The 19,985-nt window shown below is 45.5% G+C and overlaps 1 protein-coding gene across 1 annotated transcript in view; it reads right to left on the reverse strand.

Annotated features, from left to right (window-relative positions):
* Window positions 1–12,672, reverse strand: part of LOC137544442 (vomeronasal type-2 receptor 26-like) — a 53,034-nt gene extending 40,362 nt beyond the window's left edge. The window contains exons 1-3 of the mRNA XM_068265523.1: window positions 12,559–12,672; window positions 4,327–4,622; window positions 247–535 (exon numbers count right to left, since the gene is read on the reverse strand). Coding sequence (XP_068121624.1) covers window positions 247–535; window positions 4,327–4,622; window positions 12,559–12,672 — 699 coding nt within the window. The remainder of the gene's footprint in view (window positions 1–246; window positions 536–4,326; window positions 4,623–12,558) is intronic.
* Window positions 12,673–19,985: the final 7,313 nt, after the last annotated feature.

A 19,985-nucleotide genomic window follows, 5' to 3' on the forward strand; every position in this document is an offset into this window, starting at 1 on the left:
ACCCATGGATTTTACCTCCATGCACGAGTGACTCTGTGGAGAGAGAGACACGGAGGCACTGCCTAATGAAGAAGAGGGTCCTGTCGACAAGACCTGGGCTCAAGAAGGAGGTAACTAACTTTATTTTCAACTGATATTATTGAAGCCTGTCAAAACTGTGTGACAAATTGCTTACCATTGCAATGGCATCCACACGTGTCAGATACAATATGTTACTATTAACTGGTTGTTGGGTAAACTTCTTACCTGGGGTAGCTTGTACAAGCCAAGAAGCTGGGAAATGACGTAGGATATACCGGATAATGGATGGCCAACCACTGCAACCAAAGGTCCGCTTTCATGGCACACGTAGTTTGGTACAGAATTCACCCGTGTTAGCATACTTAGCGTGCTGGCCACAGCTATATTCTCAGTATTGTAACAGTCAAAGGTGTGAAATCCTAGAGTCACGTTAGGTAGAATTTGGGGGTTCAAGTTTATCTCCTCAATGGCAAACAATGCAGCAAGATAATTAATATAATAATCAATAGAGGAGCTGGGAAATACAAGAAGAACATCCACATCTTAAAAAACAATTATGAATCAATAACAAGAACAACAACTCATTATTTTATCCTTCAGGCTAGGTTCACAGTAGTCACCAAAGCAGGATCATCCACTAGGCAACCTAGGCAGGTGCTTGGTTTCTAGGCTAGGGGGTGTCAAGTGGCCCAACTGCCACCTTCTCTGACCTCTCTCCACTTCAACTTACCAGAAGGTGCACAAGAGGACCACAAATCTACTACCTTGCCTAGGGCCTTAATCCATCTGCACACGTTATAATCAGTGTGAACTACAATGGAGACTGCACATAGACTGTAATACAAAGCCTGCATGCAGTTCAAATAATGTGCTCTGGTATAATGCAGTACTGTGAACAGGAACATAGAATTGTATGGGCAGTGAGCTGACATCTGCACAACTGTGAAGGGAGCCATAATATTGATCTACTACTTTATTCTTGGTTTATTTATGGAACTTAAAGAGAAACTTCCGACCAAGAATTGAACTTCATCCTAATCAGTAGCTGATACCCCCTTTCCCATGAGAAATCTATTCCTTTTCACAAACAGACCATCAGGGGGTGCTGTATGGCTGATTTTGTGGTAAAACCCCTCCCACAAGAAACTCTGAGGACCATGGTCCTGGCAGATTCCTGTCTGTGAACCTTGTTGCATTGTGGGAAATAGCTGTTTACTGCTGTTTCCAATTGCCAAAAAAGCAAGCAGCAGCTACATCACCTGCCAGCAGTACAAATGTCACCACGTGATAAATGTCAGGATTTTACAATGGGCAAACACTGCTTCGTTTTTACAATAATTATGTATAAATGATTTAGTTTTTTATTACATTATGTTCACTGTAAGTCCTCTTTAAAGCCAGGAAGGTATCAAAAGCATACCACTATTACAACATATGGGCCAAAAGAAACGGCACTTGCAGAAAAAATAAAAAAAGGAACACAGCCTGGTTATTTGTGTGCTTGACATTGTACATGTACATGTCTATCTCATCATGTCACATTATTGGATGTCATTTAAGTATTTCAGAACACTTTGAATGTTGTTAATTTTTCAGTTTAATATTCAATAATAATTTGTGTTCCTGCTCTTTATTACCCATACAGTTACCATATTTGTTTTTGTGCAGAAGTTATATTGTGTGTCTACAAATTACAAATTCCTAAAGTAAAGTTTATCTGCTGTGAAAGCTGCCATTGCATTTTATTCAAGCTGCTTTTTATTATATAGTACAATCTTCTAGTGAGCTCTTCTGAACAGTGTGTATGCCTGAAGCAGAGATAGCTTGTTTTCAGCTCAGCTAAGAATGTAACAACTGAGGAATGTAAGCTGAAGGGGTTTTTCACTGCAGGGCAAAGTGCTGTGTTTAAAGGGGCACTACGGTGAAAAATTGTAAAATATAAAATATGTCCAAACATATACAAATAAGAAGTAAGTTTTTTTTTCCCCAGTGTAAAATGAGCCATAAATTACTTTTCTCCTATGTTGCTGTCACTTACAGTAGGTAGTAGAAATCTGACAGAAGCGACAGGTTTTGGGCTGGTCCATCTCTTCATGGGGGATTTTCAGCAAGGCTTTTATTCTTTATAAAGATATTCCCTAAAAATGATTTAACCACTTAAGGACCATACGCTTACACCCACCCAGTGACCAGGCTATTTTTTACAATTCAGGCCACTGCAGTTTTAAGAGCTCACTCAGCACTCAGCAACTCAGTATATGTTTGCTCATATTTTAAATTTTAAAATTTTTCTCCATAGTGCCCCTTTAAAAGGGACACAGAGCAGTGGGAAATGAAAATGGAATCAGGACTTACGTGAGGCTTCCTCAGGTAGTTACCCGGCATGCACTTTGTCCCTTCCTTTCTCCGGCTGGATGCTCCGGTAATCCAGGGACTTCGGCTGAAGTTGGGTGTGCGCTCACCCAGTGCATCATCACACCGGTCGCTGTAAGCCTCCTGCGCATGCGTGATCCTCTAAAAACTCAACTGAACATGTGCAGAAGGCTTAACATGCACAGGTAAGTCCTGATTCCATTTCCTTCCCACTGCTCAGAGTCCCTTTTAACTGTTTGAATGCTGTTCTGCTACAATTTTTGTTTGTGCTAGTAGGTTTAACGCTGTAAAGAATCTTTTAGAGCAAAGATGAAATGCTGTGTGTCAGACCACTTTAAGAACTTTTACTTTGCACACCATATGCCTTTTATTTTTGCATTAGTATAGCCTTTTCATCGACCTCCCAAAAAAAGATGACCACTCATATTTTTCTAGATGCCTACACCTATCCCCACCAGCACTTTGTTCTACCTAAAATTAGATATGTTGCAAACATAGAATTTGCCGTTATCGAACGCAAACTTTCAAAAAATGTTCACAAACAGGCGAATCTGGTGAACCGACATAGACATGGGCAGGCGAATTTTAAAACCTACAAAGACTGTTTCTGAAACAAGTTTTCCATCACTTTTGTGGCCAAAGAGCCTAGCACCTGGACTGTGGCAGCCAAAAGTCCCACCAAAAATTACGGAGTTGAATCAAAGTCGGGTTTTAATCCTTAAAGGGCAGGAATCACATTATGCACAGCTCTGGGTGTCGGTGGACTGTGGAGTGTCTCACACAGTGAAATGCAATAGTACTATCAGACAACAGTGAAATAATAATGCACTGGAGTGGTACTGTGCCTGCAACTTAATGAGGCAACAGCAGTAGTGTGCACACAGCTCTGGGTGTCAGTGGGCTGTGGAATGTCACACACAAAAAAACCCACAGGAGACGGATGTGCTACCCCTCAAAAGGGCTGTTTGGGATGCTTTCACAGCAAGTAATGAACAAGAACACAGGCCTAGCTAATGCTTTCCCTACCTATCTGCAGCAAGCCTGACCCTGCTCTCACTAACAGTCAGCAGCCAGCAGAGAATTTATCCAATATGGCCACAGCAACTGCTTTTTGATAGGGGGGTGGAGGGTCCAAGAGGGGGTGCTAACTGATTGGCTGCCATGTGTCTGCTGACTGTTAGGTAAGGGGTCAAAGTTTGCATGGTGAGCAGCACGGTGGCATAGTGGTGTCACCTTGCAGCGCTGGGTCCCCGGTTCGTATCCCAGCCAGGTCAACATCTGCAAGGAGTTTGTATGTTCTCCCCATGTCTGCGTAGGTTTTCTCTGGGCACTCCAGTTTCCTCCCACATCCCAAAAACATACAGATAAGTTAATTGGCTTCCCCCTAAAATTAGCCCTAGACTATGATACATGCACTACACAATACATACATAGACATATGACTATAGTAGGCACTAGATTGTGAGCCCCTCTGAGGGACGGTTAGTGACAAGACAATATACACTTTGTTCAGCACTGCGCAATAAGTCGGCGCTATATAAATACTTACATTGAAAAAAAAAAGTTTAGCTCAATGATGATGTATAGGGGGCGAATTGAACACGCCAAATGCTCGCTGTTCGTCGCAAATGCGAACAGCCGATGTTCGCAGAATACTGCTCGCCGCCGAACTGTTCGGACCACCTCTACCTAAAATATATTTCACCTTTCATTTACAACTGGCCACCCAGCTCCCCTACATTTCCATTGCCCTTGACCAAGTCACCTAGTTTATAGCTTGTAGTTTTAATATTCAGAATCAGCACCAACATAATTTTACAGCATAAACACCTTTGACATCCAGTATACTTAGAATGATTAATAATCTTCAGGGTGTTTTGATTAATAACTCTGATTATGCCACAGTCTATGATTCATATCAAAATTACTTACATGTCAAACCTGAACATTCTCTTGACTGGTCTATTATGAAACTCTACTTGGTCTTTTCTAAAAATAGTGAAGATATCCAGGAGGAATCCGAAGAGGAGGTCACCTTCCCTCTGGTAGCTTTCCATGTGGTCCTTCTCCAGTGAGCAGATGTTGGTGATGCTGGAGTTGCAAGGGGCAGCATTGGGCAAGATAAATATACCCGGGAATAACAGAGCCCAGACAAACATCACTGAGGTCGGTGTGACACACGTCTGTCCATCAGCATATCTTGCTTGGTGCTGATTATTTTTAGAAACCTTACAATGAAACCGAAAAGTTTTTAAATTTAACATGGATGCAACATACTACGTAGAGTACAAAACTAGTATTGTTTTATTTTTCCTAAAGACAAAACAATATGCTTTTGTAAAGCCTGTACCATATGCTTTTAAAAAAAACAAGTCCACTAACAGTTGGAGGTGTGACAACACAGAAGTGGCTGATCCAAAAGTAGTCCACTTTCTCCTTCATGTGAGCATCATCCGGCCCCCTTAGTCCAAGTCATCACACACCTAAAGATTGGTGCAGCCCAAGTCAGGCCCGTATTTCAATGAAGGCAAATGTGGGCAGGTGCCATGGTGAATGGAGCTGCCGACTTTGGGGAAAAGTCATCCTGTGTAATACAAGTAACTATGGAAAGATGCATATCATTTTGAAGCTCTCTTTCTCCTCTTTCCAACACATAAACCACTGCCCTACGCCTTTTAGTTTTTGTTATTTTCGCAATCGAAATCGCGTTTTCACTATTTTCGCGATCAAAATCGCGGCAAACTAAAAGGCGGCAGTTTATATATTGTTGGAAAGAGGAGAAAGAGAGCTTCAAAATGGTATGCATCTTTCCATAGTTTCTGCACTGCTCGGTGTCCCTTTAAAAGTGGTTTAGTCCGGTCAACTCGGTCCCCACCGGGCTGAGAGCCACTCAGTCAGCACTGGCCAATCAACTGCATGGGCGGGGTGCGTGGCGTGCATGAGGCTGCACTGCATAGTAGTGTAGGACGTGAGGGGTGACACCGGTGAGCCAGCTTAGCAGCCCAGGCCAGGTCTCAGACTCAGCCCAGCTGCCCAGCCAGGTCTTTGGAAATAGGATGACCAGGACTCTGACTGTCAGTAAGTAGAAGGAAAGGGGGATGCTCTTTTTTGCTAACTCGCTCACTGTGAGTAGATGGGGGGGGGGGGGGGGAACCCATGATATACTGCCTGTTTAAATCTTATTACCATCTTTTATTACCTCCCAGATTTTTTTTTTTTTTTTGGGGGGGGGGGTGGTCGGTCTGGCACCGCGGTGCTGTAATAATATTCACATCCATCCTTATTTTTGCCATCTGCCCACCACCAATACACTGTAGTGTCCACCATAAGAAAGTTTAGTAGACCCCGGGGCCCGACCTGGCCGTCGTCTTTACTCAGCATCGGGGGGGGGGGGGGGGGGATGTATGGCGTGGCATGCATGAGGCTTCTGGCCTTAAACTCCGCCCCTTCATCCTAATGATCCAGCCTGAGCAATCCCAGCAAATAGTCTTCCCTCCCTTCTCCTATCACTGTACTGGGGCACCTACCTATGTCTGGCTACCTTTACTAGGACACCTTCCAATGCCTAGCTACCTATACTGGGGTACCTACCCATGCCTGGCTACCTGTACTGGGGCACCTAGCCACCTACCTATGCCTAGCTACCAATACTGGGGTACCTACCTATGTCTGGCTACCTTTACTAGGACACCTTCCAATGCCTAGCTACCTATACTGGGGTACCTACCCATGCCTGGCTACCTGTACTGGGGCACCTAGCCACCTACCTATGCCTAGCTACCAATACTGGGGCACCTACCTATGTCTGGCTACCTTTACTAGGACACCTTCCAATGCCTAGCTACCTATACTGGGGTACCTACCCATGCCTGGCTACCTGTACTGGGGCACCTAGCCACCTACCTATGCCTAGCTACCAATACTGGGGTACCTACCTATGTCTGGCTACCTTTACTAGGACACCTTCCAATGCCTAGCTACCTATACTGGGGTACCTACCCATGCCTGGCTACCTGTACTGGGGCACCTAGCCACCTACCTATGCCTAGCTACCAATACTGGGGTACCTACCTATGTCTGGCTACCTTTACTAGGACACCTTCCAATGCCTAGCTACCTATACTGGGGTACCTACCCATGCCTGGCTACCTGTACTGGGGCACCTAGCCACCTACCTATGCCTAGCTACCAATACTGGGGTACCTACCTATGTCTGGCTACCTTTACTAGGACACCTTCCAATGCCTAGCTACCTATACTGGGGTACCTACCCATGCCTGGCTACCTGTACTGGGGCACCTAGCCACCTACCTATGCCTAGCTACCAATACTGGGGTACCTACCTATGTCTGGCTACCTTTACTAGGACACCTTCCAATGCCTAGCTACCTATACTGGGGTACCTACCCATGCCTGGCTACCTGTACTGGGGCACCTAGCCACCTACCTATGCCTAGCTACCAATACTGGGGTACCTACCTATGTCTGGCTACCTTTACTAGGACACCTTCCAATGCCTAGCTACCTATACTGGGGTACCTACCCATGCCTGGCTACCTGTACTGGGGCACCTAGCCACCTACCTATGCCTAGCTACCAATACTGGGGTACCTACCTATGTCTGGCTACCTTTACTAGGGCACCTTCCAATGTCTGCACATTCTGGGGTGAAGATTGACCATCTATCAGTATGAATAGCTACAATGAGCAGTAGCCCTTGTTGTCACTCTTTGTGCACCCGGAGAAACCAAGTAAATCAAAGTTTTACTGGATTAAAGGACCTCAGGAGAGGTTAAGCTGTTTTGGACAAGAGTCAGAGAATTTTGTTCGGAGGGCAATATTAAGCGCATTTTCCACCTGCAAGCTGAGGTGGGCTTCATCCGGTGAGCAGATTGTTGTGTAGGGAGTGGGAATATCCACACACACGGAGTGGAAGCACACAGGGTTACAACTGACTAATGTGAATCTATATGAACAGTATTACCCTATGTTGAGGTGTTTTTTACAGGATTAATACCATCAAGATGTGCATTTGAAAACTGTCTAAGATCCACCTGAGACCTGGGGTGGCTTAGTTTTGGTGAGCATATAAGGAGAGGGGGTGTGGGACTGTAATTATTTGGCACCAACCTCACAAGTCACAAACGCACTGTGGTGGTGTGTTACTGGAGATTGATAGTTTGAACGTTATCACCCTATGTGGAGATCTGTGTATGTTTTTCAGGAGCAATGAACACAGTAATATCATTCTAATGTTATTGAACACCGAACCACCTGCAGAGACCCCAAGTACGGATGAACTATCCCCATTGAACTTTGAGGATTTTTTGTAAGCCAATTGTAGTTTGACTGAATGTACACTGATGCTATATTGCAATTACTAGGTTCTGGAGAGCGCAGCAGTATTATTGAAATAATTTATTAGCCCACTGGACTCCCTGCAGCGATCCCAGTAACGAGCGTTAACTGGTTTGTTTAGAATTTTGTGGAGTGTGGCGCAGTGTCTGTTAGAAGATTTTCAGATGATGGACGCTGGACCTTTGTGTCATGGGAGTTTTGTTCCTCACTGTAGGTGGGGGGAGTTATGACACGTACAAGTCCAGCCTTGTGCAATTTGAATAAGGCAGTGTCCCCTTAGGCAGGGAGAGATTTTGGGCCAATTCATGTTTTGCCCGCTCGTTACATCAAGAACCCAAATGAATATTCATAATCGCCGTAAGTGTGTGAATCTGTTAACCCTCCTGGCGGTATAAAAAAATACGCCAGGAGGCAGCGCGGCAGTTTTTTTTTTAGTTTTTTTTTCTATATCATGTAGCGAGCCCAGGGCTCGCTACATGATAGCCGCTGCTCAGCGGCATCCCCCCGCCTTCTTCGATCGCCTTCGGCGATCTCCGATCAGGAAATCCCGTTCAAAGAACGGGATTTCCTGGAGGGCTTCCCCCGTCGCCATGGCGACGGGGCGGAATGACGTCACCGACGTCGGGTCGTCATTGGGAGTCCCGGGCCACCCCTCGGCGCTGCCTGGCACTGATTGGCCAGGCAGCGCACGGGGACTGGGGGGGGGGGGCGCGCGCCGCACCGTATAGCGGCGATCGGGCACGCGGCGGCGGCGATCAGGGTGCTGGCGCAGCTAGCAAAGTGCTAGCTGCGTCCAGCAAAAAAAAAATTAAACAAATCGGCCCAGCAGGGCCTGAGCGGCACCCTCCGGCGGCTTACCCCGAACTACGTTCGGGGTTACCGCCAAGAAGGTTAATACCAAACACGAGGAGTCTGGATGGCTAATAGCACCGTCCTCCCTTTTCACCTTACTGGCACTGGTTCCGAAAGATCCAGAGGGCAGAAAATCTCTCAGGACCAGTGTCACATGCAGTTCAACACACGCTGCAGATTTGAATAACCTGGTATCTTTGTAACACCAGAAATATTACAAAACTGTGCCTATTATTACATATAGCTTGTAAGGGTTGCTGAACCTTTGGGAGTCTCCAGCTGGCGTGATAAGGATCACTCCTGTGCCTCCTTTGAACTCAGGCCAGAAGGCTGCTATGTACCGGACACCTGCTGGGTCGGTTTCTAGCAGCCCAAAAAAAAGCAGTGTAGGTGTGAGATTTTTCTCTCTCTGCCTGGTTGGGGGTCCTTAATGCCAGGAAACCCGTTGTCACACTGAGGGGAGAGCAGCTAGGTAATTAGAGACAGAGCCAGGAAAGCGAGAGGAAAAAAACAGTGGATTTAAAGCAAAAAATGTCATTTTGAGTATTTTTGCAAAGAAACTTGCGTTTATCGCTCACATGACGCATAAGCGGTTTTCTCAGGAATCGCAGAGCGTCACAGTTACTTATACTGTGGCACCTACCTATGCCTAGCTACCTATACTGGGGGCACCTATGTCTGGCTAACTATACTGGAGCCCCTATACCTGGCTCCTTATACTAGGGCACCTATGCATGGCTACCTAGGTTAGGGAGAACTGAGGTGGCACAGGGGGACAAAAGAGGCACATTGAGTGTATTTTGTGGGAACGCTGCTGCATTATGTTTATGTTGTGGAAACGCTGCCACATTATTAGTATTTTGGGGTAAACTTATTATTATTATTATTATCATATTTATATTGTACTGCTATCTTCAGCAGTACTTCACAAAGTACATAGTCATGTCACTGACTGTCCTCAGTGTGACAACACCTTTCACATTTTGTAAATATCTTGTATCCTATCTTTTCACAGGACAACGCTAAAGATACAACACTTAAATACAGTGTAAAGTAGTCAACAGTTTAAAATGTGTGTCTGATCATGTTACTTGTGAGTGTTACAAGGTCTCAGGAGTGAATGGGGAGCAGGTGAGTTATATTTGGTATTTTCTCTCACATACCAGTCCCTGGAAGTTCAGCATGTCTCCTTATGGCAGAAAACTCTGGATCTTAAAAAAAAAGTTGCTCTACATAAAGATGGCTTAGGCTCTCAGATTGCCAACACCCTGAAACAAAGCAGCAGCACCGTGGTCAGAGCAGTAGCACCGTGGTCAGAGCTGCAGCACAGTGGTGAGAGCAGCAGCACAGTGGTCAGAGCACCAGCACAGTGGACAGAGCAGCAGCACAGTGGTCAGAGCAGCAGCACAGTGGTCAGAGCAGCAGCACAGTGGTCAGAGCAAGAGCACAGTGGTCAGAGCAGCAGCTCAGTGGTTAGAGCAGCAGCACAGTGGTGAGAGCAGCAGCACAGTGGTGAGAGCAGCAGCACCGTGGTCAGAGCACCAGCACAGTGGACAGAGCAGCAGCACAGTGGTCAGAGCAGCAGCACAGTGGTCAGAGCAGCAGCACAGTGGTCAGAGCAGCAGCACAGTGGTCAGAGCAGCAGCACCGTGGTCAGAGCAGTAGCACCGTGGTCAGAGCAGTAGCACCGTGGTCAGAGCTGCAGCACAGTGGTCAGGGCAGCAGCACGGTGGTCAGAGCAGCAGCACAGTGGTCAGAGCATCAGCAGTGTACAGAGCAGCAGCACAGTGGACAGAGCAGCAGCACAGTGGTCAGAGCCGCAGCACCGTGGTCAGAGCAGCAGCACAGTGGACAGAGCAGCAGCACAGTGGACAGAGCAGCAGCACAGTGGTCAGAGCAGCAGCACAGTGGACAGAGCAGCAGCACAGTGGTCAGAGCAGCAGCACAGTGGTCAGAGCAGCAGCACAGTGGTCAGAGCAGCAGCACAGTGGTCAGAGCAGCAGCACCGTGGTCAGAGCAGTAGCACCGTGGTCAGAGCAGTAGCACCGTGGTCAGAGCTGCAGCACAGTGGTCAGGGCAGCAGCACAGTGGTCAGAGCAGCAGCACAGTGGTCAGAGCATCAGCACAGTGGTCAGAGCATCAGCAGTGTACAGAGCAGCAGCACAGTGGACAGAGCAGCAGCACAGTGGTCAGAGCAGCAGCACCGTGGTCAGAGCAGCAGCACAGTGGACAGAGCAGCAGCACAGTGGACAGAGCAGCAGCACAGTGGTCAGAGCAGCAGCACAGTGGACAGAGCAGCAGCACAGTGGTCAGAGCAGCAGCACAGTGGTCAGAGCAGCAGCACAGTGGACAGAGCAGCAGCACAGTGGTCAGAGCAGCAGCACAGTGGTTTAACAGGACAAGTTCCACTCAGAACAGACCTCGACATGGTTGACCAAATAAGTTGAATGCACATTCTCAGCGTCCTATGCAAAGGTTGGGGTTGATTCACTATAACAAATAGCAAGTGTTAACTCCTGCAATGCTCGCTATCTCCTTTTCCTCTCCTTACTGCACGCTTAGCGTGTCTTATCAGAGTTAATGTGTCTTATCAGAGCTAGCGTGCCATATCAGAGTAGCATAGTGAGCACTAAGAACTTATGCCTGCTAATTGGCAATGACGAGAGCTCCACTCATCCTGCCCTGAGCCCCTGTGGTTCCAATCACTTTAAAGGGAATTATTCATGCACTTTGATTGGCCCAATAAGCTGCCTGTCAAATTTCATGTCAAGTGTCAGGCAGCCTATTGGGCCAATCAAAGTGCAGGGATAATGTCCTTTAACCATTTCAGCCACCCGGACATGATCCTCACGTCCAGGTGGCTGCTCTGCTGCGGTACCATGCTTTGGCATGCTCCCGCGTGTGGTCACAGGCATGCCTCCGTGCTGTCCCCTAGCAGCCCTGGGATCAGTGAACGGGAACATGGTTCCCGATCACCGATCCGTGTCCCCAGCAGAAAAAACCGAAGCTCTCTTACTAGAGGCTTCAGTCTTTCTGCAAAAAGAAGTTTGTGCTTGTGCTTGTGCTTCCGGTGATGGAGAAGCACAAGGAGAAAAAAATAAACTCAAGGTGGCCATCTTGTGGCCAAATAGTAAAACTACATCTACATGCATTTTACATTAAAATTTACACATATAATAACATTAAAAATTAACTGTTTATTTCCCACACCAAAATATTGCCCAAATAAAATTTTTCATGGAAAAAAATTACAATTAAACAAAAAACAGTTACCTAAGGGTCTGCACTTTTTAAATATGCATTTGAAGGGGGTATACTACGAACATTTTTTAAATTATAAGCTTGTAAATAGTGATGGACGCAAAACAGAAAAAATGCACCTTTATTTCCATATAAAATATTGGCGCCATACATTGTGATAGGGACAACATTTTAAAAGTGTCATAACCAAGACAAACGGGCAAATACAATACATAGGTTTTAATTATGGTAGCATGTATTATTTTAAAACTATAATGGCGGAAAAAATTCATTGTTTCTCAGTTTCAATTTTTTTCTTATTAATCCTGTTAAAATGCATTTATAAAAAAATAATTCTTAGCAAAATGTACCACCCAAAAAAAGCCCAATTAGTGGCAGAAAAAACAAGATACAGATCAATCATTTGTGTTAAGTAGTGATAAAGTTATTAGCGAATGAATGGGAGGTGAAAATTGCTCTGATGCATAAGGTGAAAAATCCCTGCGGGCTGAAATGGTTAAAGAGTAACTGTCAGGCTGAAAAAGCTAATTTAAACCTCTATTCTCCTGTGTTAAACAGTTTAGAAGGAAGCCAAAAAGGCAATACTGAAGTTAAAAATCTCTCTTACTTTTGGAGGACGCATGCGCGGCTACAGCAAGATGGCCGCATAGACTCGGAGCTCCGGCCCCACGCAGCCCACTCACCGCCGCTTACAGCTTCTTCTCCGCCTCTATAGCGCGGCACAAACCCGGGATCCCCCTCCGAACACTCAGGCAACCAGATGGCGGCGAAATCGGGCACCAAAACGGCCCCGCAGACAGGAGCCATGGAACGCTACCTCCGCACTCCAGACAGCCAAGATGGCGCCGGCCTCGCTGAACAGCCTGACGCAGCTCTCTCTCAGCAGGCCTCACAGGCCCCACAGTCCCCATCTTCGGCTCCCCTGACGGCTGATCTACTGGAGGCCACTCTAGAAAGACACTACCGCTCCCTCCACGACTCCCTCCAACAGGTAATCCTCACAGCAGTAAATGACCTGAAAAGGGACATGAATAGCCTAGGGGAACGCACTAGCACAATAGAGGGAAAAATGGACGCTCTTAACATAAAGCACAAGGATATAGAAGAAGATCAGAAACTGATGCAGTCTGACATTAAATTCTTAAGAAACGCGCAGGAAGACCAGGAAAATCGAGATAGGAGACAGAATCTGAGAATTAAAGGTATATCTATGTCTGTGAGCCCTGACCAAATGAGCCCATATCTGACTGATCTCTTTAAAACATTAGCACCAGATATACCCATTGAACTCTGGAGAATGGATCGTGCTCATCGCTCGCTAGGGGAGAGGCAGACTGCTTCACAAAGGCCCAAAGATGTAATAATTCGCATGCATTACTATGAGGCAAAAGAGGCCCTCCTAAAAGCAGCACGCAAAGCGTCTCCGCTTTCATTTAAAGGGGACGACCTCTCCATCTTTACAGACCTATCCCTCATCACCCTGGCAAAACGCAGAGCTTTCAAGCCCATCACCCAACTCCTAAGAGACGCGAAAATTGACTATAGATGGGGCTTTCCTTTCCGCTTAATGGTAAACAGGAATGGATCTTTCTTCACGCTTTCAGATATCGACGATGCCCCCATGTTCCTGAAGCAGATGGGAATCCGCCCACCCCCAAGTAACACCACTACTGACTACCTGCGTTCTCCTTCTGATAATTCACCTCCCAGAAAGATGCGTCACATCTCTCACTCAACAAGCGCATCTGCCCGAGGCCTCACCTATCCTGGCCCACTGGAAAGAATGGACTCCCAACCATCTTGAGAATCCCACAGATACATTTACATTACCCGTCCATCGTGAGTATTGGCCACAGGCCAGAGCAAAGGATCCCGGATTAACCTTTCATTTTCTATGTTCTTTAACATTTTGGGCACCCAGTTTTGAGTTATGTGCCGACCTAATTGTTTCGCCTTCATGCTCCTCAGGGGAGTTGACTCTGAGGCCATCTGGTCCCGGGAGGAACCAGGAACTCTCACTCAACTCTCGATAGTGCAACTACCTTTAGTTGCTGCAAAATGTAGCCACGTTACATTCAGTGGCCTGTGCTATTTACTTTCACTCCTCCCACACTATGAAAATGTTTATTGGCTACTATGTTTTTCCCTTATTGCTTCACACCAAATGATTAATGTTTGTTTTGATAGATACAGAATTTATATAGATAATGGTTAAGTTACTTACCTTAAATTGCAAGGGCTTAAATTTACCTCAAAAAAGAAACTCTTTACTAAGAGACTTGCGGAGACTTGCGATCGATATCACATTCTTACAAGAGACGCATATATCCTCGCGAGACTCCGTACGTCTTTATAATAGAGCATACCCGGAAGTATATCTAGCCTCGGGACCCAAAAAAAGGGCGGGAGTAGCAATTGTGTATAAAAAAGGCCTCCCTCTACAAATAACTAAAACCATAAAGGATCCAAAAGGTCACTATTTGATCTTGCTGGGTACATTATCGGGTAGACCTATAACATTGGCTAATGTATACGTACCAAACTCCAACCAAATTTCTTTTCTGACAAGCTTTTTTGTTAAATTATTTAAAGTGACTAATGGCTCCCTTATATTAGGGGGGGATTTCAACCTAGCATTCTCCTCTGTTAATGACAGGTCAATACCCTTAGACTCGCCATCATTCCCCTCACATGATCGCCTCTCTAGGAAATTCAGGGCCTTGATCCGTAAATATAGCCTTTTAGATTTATGGAGAATCTCGAACCCTACATCCAGGGACTATACTTTTTTCTCCCCCCCCCATGCAACACACTCCCGCATCGATTACTTTTTTACCAGAATGCCTACCTTGCCATCCCTAATCACAGCAGACATCTCCCCCACTGCTTGGTCAGACCATCATGCCGTCCTAATTGAACTTGATTGGCTACACACGCCACATAAACCTATGCAGTGGAGACTTAATGAATCTCTACTACGGGACAAAACATTCCACACCAAAATGTCAGAAGAAATTCAGTCCTTCTTTACCACCAATATCCCTTCTGTCTCCTCATTGGGGATGGCTTGGGAAGCACACAAAGCCTTTGTTAGGGGCCATTTTATTGCTGAGGGTTCTAAACGCAAAAGGATCTCCTCACGGAAATTGACCGAACTCACAAAGGCCCTCAAAGATGCATATACCTTATATAAACAATCCCCCTCCCAAGACCTCTTCTCAAATATACAAAAACTAAAGCTTGATATCAGGTCTCTCCAGACCTCCCAACTGGAAAAAAGCTTGAAATGGTCGAGACAACTGTTCTTCGAACGAGGAAATAAACCCCACACTATCCTTGCCCACAAACTTAACCCCAGGGGATCTTCTCAGGCGATCCACGCCATGAAGGATAGTGAAGGCACCACTCACTATAACCCAGCTAAAATTGCACAACTTTTCACTTCATATTATGAACAGTTATATAATCTACCTGATCCCTCTCTAGACCCTACATACACAGACAGAGTTTCTTCCTTTCTAGAAAATCTCCAACTTCCTAAGCTGACTGACGAGGAACGCACATCACTAAACGCCCCAATTTCCAACATAGAAATTCTAGATACACTTAAATCTCTTCCTTCCTCACCAGGCCCTGACGGCCTTCCCTACTCCTACTATAAAAGCTTCCAAATGGTCTTAGTAGGGAGTTTAGGAAAGTAGAGGGGGGAGATTCACCCGTCATGATTTTATTTGCTAGGGATGTCAGATGGGGGACTGACAGTAATCCCCAAGGAAGGAAAGGACCCACAACTTCCACAGAGCTATCGACCCATCTCACTTTTAAATTCGGACCTCAAAATCATCACTAAAACATTAGCCAGTCGACTAAACGCTATACTACCAAGGCTAATAAATAATGACCAGGTAGGATTCATATTAAACAGACAAGCAGGAGACAACACTCGGCGAGCCATTGATCTCATCTCCCTCATGGCCCGTTCAGGCAGGCCTTCTCTGCTTCTTAGCCTTGATGCAGAGAAGGCTTTTGACCGCCTCTCATGGCCTTTTCTTTTCCACGTCCTGCAACATCAAGGATTTGACGGACCCTTTCTAAATATCTTACATTTTCTTTACTCCTCCCCCTCAGCCACCATAAAACTCCCCATGGCCTCACATACCCCCTTCCAGATCCGCAATGGCACAAGGCAGGGCTGCCCCCTTTCCCCACTGCTTTTCGCCCTTAGCATTGAACCTCTGGCCAGCGCCATACGACAAAATACAAACATTTCAGGTGTCCAGATAGAAAAACACGAATTTAAAATCTCTCTATTTGCGGATGATATCCTGCTCACTATCACAAATCCCCTTATTTCATTGCCAAACCTACACAACACCATTTCTGCCTATGAATCACTCTCAAGCTTCCGCCTGAATCAAGATAAAACAGAGGCACTACCCATTAAAATCACACCTGATCTACTAGCCTCACTAAAACAACACTACCAATACAAATGGCAAACCCACTCCCTAAAATATCTAGGCATACATCTTACGCCCACATACTCTACCTTATACAAACACAACTACCCTTCTCTCATTCAACAAATACTTAAAGACCTTCACAAATGGACCGCCTACAAGATCTCCTGGATAGGAAGGATTTATACTTTAAAAATGAACATACTCCCTAGACTCCTTTATCTCTTTGAAACCCTACCAGTTCTAGTCCCATCCTCCCAGTTATCAATTTTGCAAGCAGCTTTCGCTAAATTTGTCTGGAATCATAAACGACCAAGAATACGAGCCTCAATCCTCCTCTCCCCTAGAGAACAGGGGGGTTTGGGGTTACCCCTCCTCCGATACTACTACCAAGCTGCACATCTCCGCCAGCTGCGTGAATGGTCCAAACTTAAAGTTCACACTAAATGGGGCCTTATCGAGGCACTCACTTTACTCCCAACCTCCCTTGCCTCCCTGATTTGGTCCAATCACCCACCTAAAATACCCTTATCTCAATTACTCCCCACTATAAAATTCACTGTACAAATCTGGAGATCAACGGCTACATCAGCTAACTTGAGATCTTCCCCCTCCCCTTTAACACCTATTCTGGGCAACCCTGCTTTACCCCCTGGAATGTCTAGAGACTTTATGTCCAGATGGTACAACCTCAATTTCTTCAACCTGCTTGATTGGAAAGACCCTCTCACTGGCCTTTTACAAACTAGGTCCTCCCTAAAAGATAAAATACCATCCTCACCCCAATACATATTAGAATATACCCAAACAAAGCATTTCCTCCTATCCCTACTGCGGAATTCTCCCTCCTCCTCTATTCCACCCCTAACACCCTTTGAACATTTGTGCGACTCTAAGGGCTACCAAAAGGGTCTGATTTCTCAGATCTACACCCTGCTACATACTAAATCAGGACTAATCACTCCTGCCCACACATATATGTCCAAATGGGAATCTGCCCTATCTCAAACTATACAACTAGAGGACTGGGAGGAGATATGGGAAAACGCCAAGCACTCCTCTATGTGCATACAGATAAGAGAAAACATGTACAAAGTTATGTTCCGATGGTATCTTACCCCAGCTAAGCTTTCAAAGATATATCCAGAATCCTCTCAATTGTGCTGGAGAGGCTGCAATGAAAAGGGAAGCCTGGAACATATCTTTTGGTTTTGCCCAAAGATCTCCCCACTATGGTCTAAAGTACAGCGCCTCATTCAATTAAAAACGGGGATTTTAATCCCTTTTGACCCCATATATATGGTCCTTGGTAAACCTCCCCCAGATACCCCCAGGCACACGGTACGCTTAATCACTCACATTTTGACAGCCACTCGTCTATCAATTGCCTCATCCTGGAAAAATATTGCTCCCCCGACATTAACGGAGGTCAAACATAAGATCGAATGGACCAGAGAGATGGAAAAAATGACAGCATCACTGAGAGACAGTGAATCTAGCTTCCACAAAGTCTGGAGCCCTTGGTCCCTATCTTCCCCCGACCTACGACCCCCCTAAATCATACTCAGCAACCCTACTCCTAGAATACCCATACTCCCCCACAACATATGGACAGGCCAGGAATACCCCACCACTAAAGAGCCAAATACTCAAACTTGCACCTTTAAGCCCCTGCATACATATACATAACCTTCGACCTTAGTCCAATCGGAAAGCCAATGGTATACCTCTCTCATCCCCCACCTATAGGCCTCCTCTCCATTACTCATTGATCATTGGTGTGATCCCCCTATACTGTTATACCCCCAGTTTCAGTGTTGTTTAGGCTAACAGAGCCAGCCTATAATATTCAATTATGTTAGTTAAGTTGCTCTCTAGAACTGCTCTACTTTTCTTAAATTAATCTGCAGGATGATCAAGAATACATATTTGTATTATCGTTAGATGGTTACAGGTTCATCACAACTCCAAGCCGTCAGGACTCTATCCAAGCTGGACTAATGCTCTTGAGATGAACTGATCTCGAACATGTTTACAATTATTGATCCCACCATGTTAGGCGCTGTTAACCCTTGACATGATTATTATGTTTATCCAACACTGTGTATTTTCTTTGTTTATCCTTTTTTGTTAAAAAACCTTTTAATAAACATCAGTAAAACAAAAAAAAAAATCTCTCTTACTTTTGATGTGTGCTGTTATTCCCAAGCTCTTAAAAGGACGAGAGGCCGCATAACATACTGCAAAGCATTCTGGGGCTGCTTCTCCTCACCTTGGGTCCTCCCCTCGGCTGCTAGTGAGAAGTTACAGGCTCATATTACAGCAGCTTGTAATGCAGCCCAGCTCACAGCACTGAAAAATCACAGGGCAGAGTATACTGCATGAGTCTGCTATTGTTCCTAGCCATGTGGCTAATTAATATTCACTGCACAGTAGTATTTTCCATTACGATCTTTTTTGTGAGTGGAATCATCAGGAAGCAGGGAGGATATGACATCACAATTGGCTTCATAGGAGACAGACAAACATGGAACCTGCCATGAGGTGTCAGGAGCATCATTCTCTGCAAATACTATATAAAGATTCTGTGAAGTACAAACGTGGACAGTGAAATGCATATGTAATGTAAGTACAGCCAATATTTAGCTACTGATATGTGTATTTTTTTTCTCTGAGACCTTATACCTAACAGCTCCTCTTTAAAGTGATTGGACCCACAGGGTAAGACGAGTGGAGCTCTCGTCATTGCCAATTAGCAGACATAAGTTAGTAGCGTTCGCTATGCTATTCTGATAAGACACATTAACTCTGATAAAACACGCTAAGCGTGCAGTAAGGGGAGCAGAAGGAGATAGCGAGCATTGCAGGAGGTAACACTCCCTATTTGTTATGGTGAATCAAACCCGTTGTCTTCTGCAAATAGACATCAATGCTAGCAGCATTGCTTCAGAGTGAAGGCGTAGGGTGGTCATCCTGTTAGTGCTTAGACCATACTCCACATTCTGTATCAAATTTGGTCTGCATGGCTGTCGTCCCAGAATGAAGCCCCTTCCAAAGATGATGGGCAAGAAAGCACTGAGCGGGCGGGCGGGCGAATCCCATGAGCCGTGCCATGCACGGCTATGGGAATCGCAACCTCCGCCTCAAATTCTGTAGGGGGTTCCGGCCAAATCGCTACCACAAGCGATTTGGCCGGTGGCGCCAATCTCCCCATATGGCAGAGTTTCATGTGCGGGGAAACTCTGCGGAATCGCGGCAATTTCCGCGATAGTGGAAACGGGCCCTAAAAGTGAATGATTGCAGCTATGGCAAGTACCAACAAGCATTCAATAAAAATTAAAAAAGAATAAATCGAAAAAATGATTAAAGTGACAAGGTCTCAATAAAATAAAAAGTGTCCCCTCCAGCCTATTAACCTCTGGTTAACCCCTGCAATACCTATACCTGCTTATACACCTTTAATGACTGCTGCCTGTAGCCCCAATTCTCTACTGGCACATTGCTCCGCTGTGTCTAGCAATGCATCTGTACAGCACTGGAGCCCCCAAACTATCACCCTAGCAAACGCATTTCAGAGCTACAAACTCACAGGCTGGGGGTAGAATAACATACGGTATTGGTGGTAAAATATGGCAAATTTGAAAAAAAAAAATATATATA

This window comes from Hyperolius riggenbachi, chromosome 1, assembly GCF_040937935.1.
Source record: "Hyperolius riggenbachi isolate aHypRig1 chromosome 1, aHypRig1.pri, whole genome shotgun sequence".
Classification (NCBI taxonomy): Eukaryota; Metazoa; Chordata; class Amphibia; order Anura; family Hyperoliidae; genus Hyperolius; species Hyperolius riggenbachi.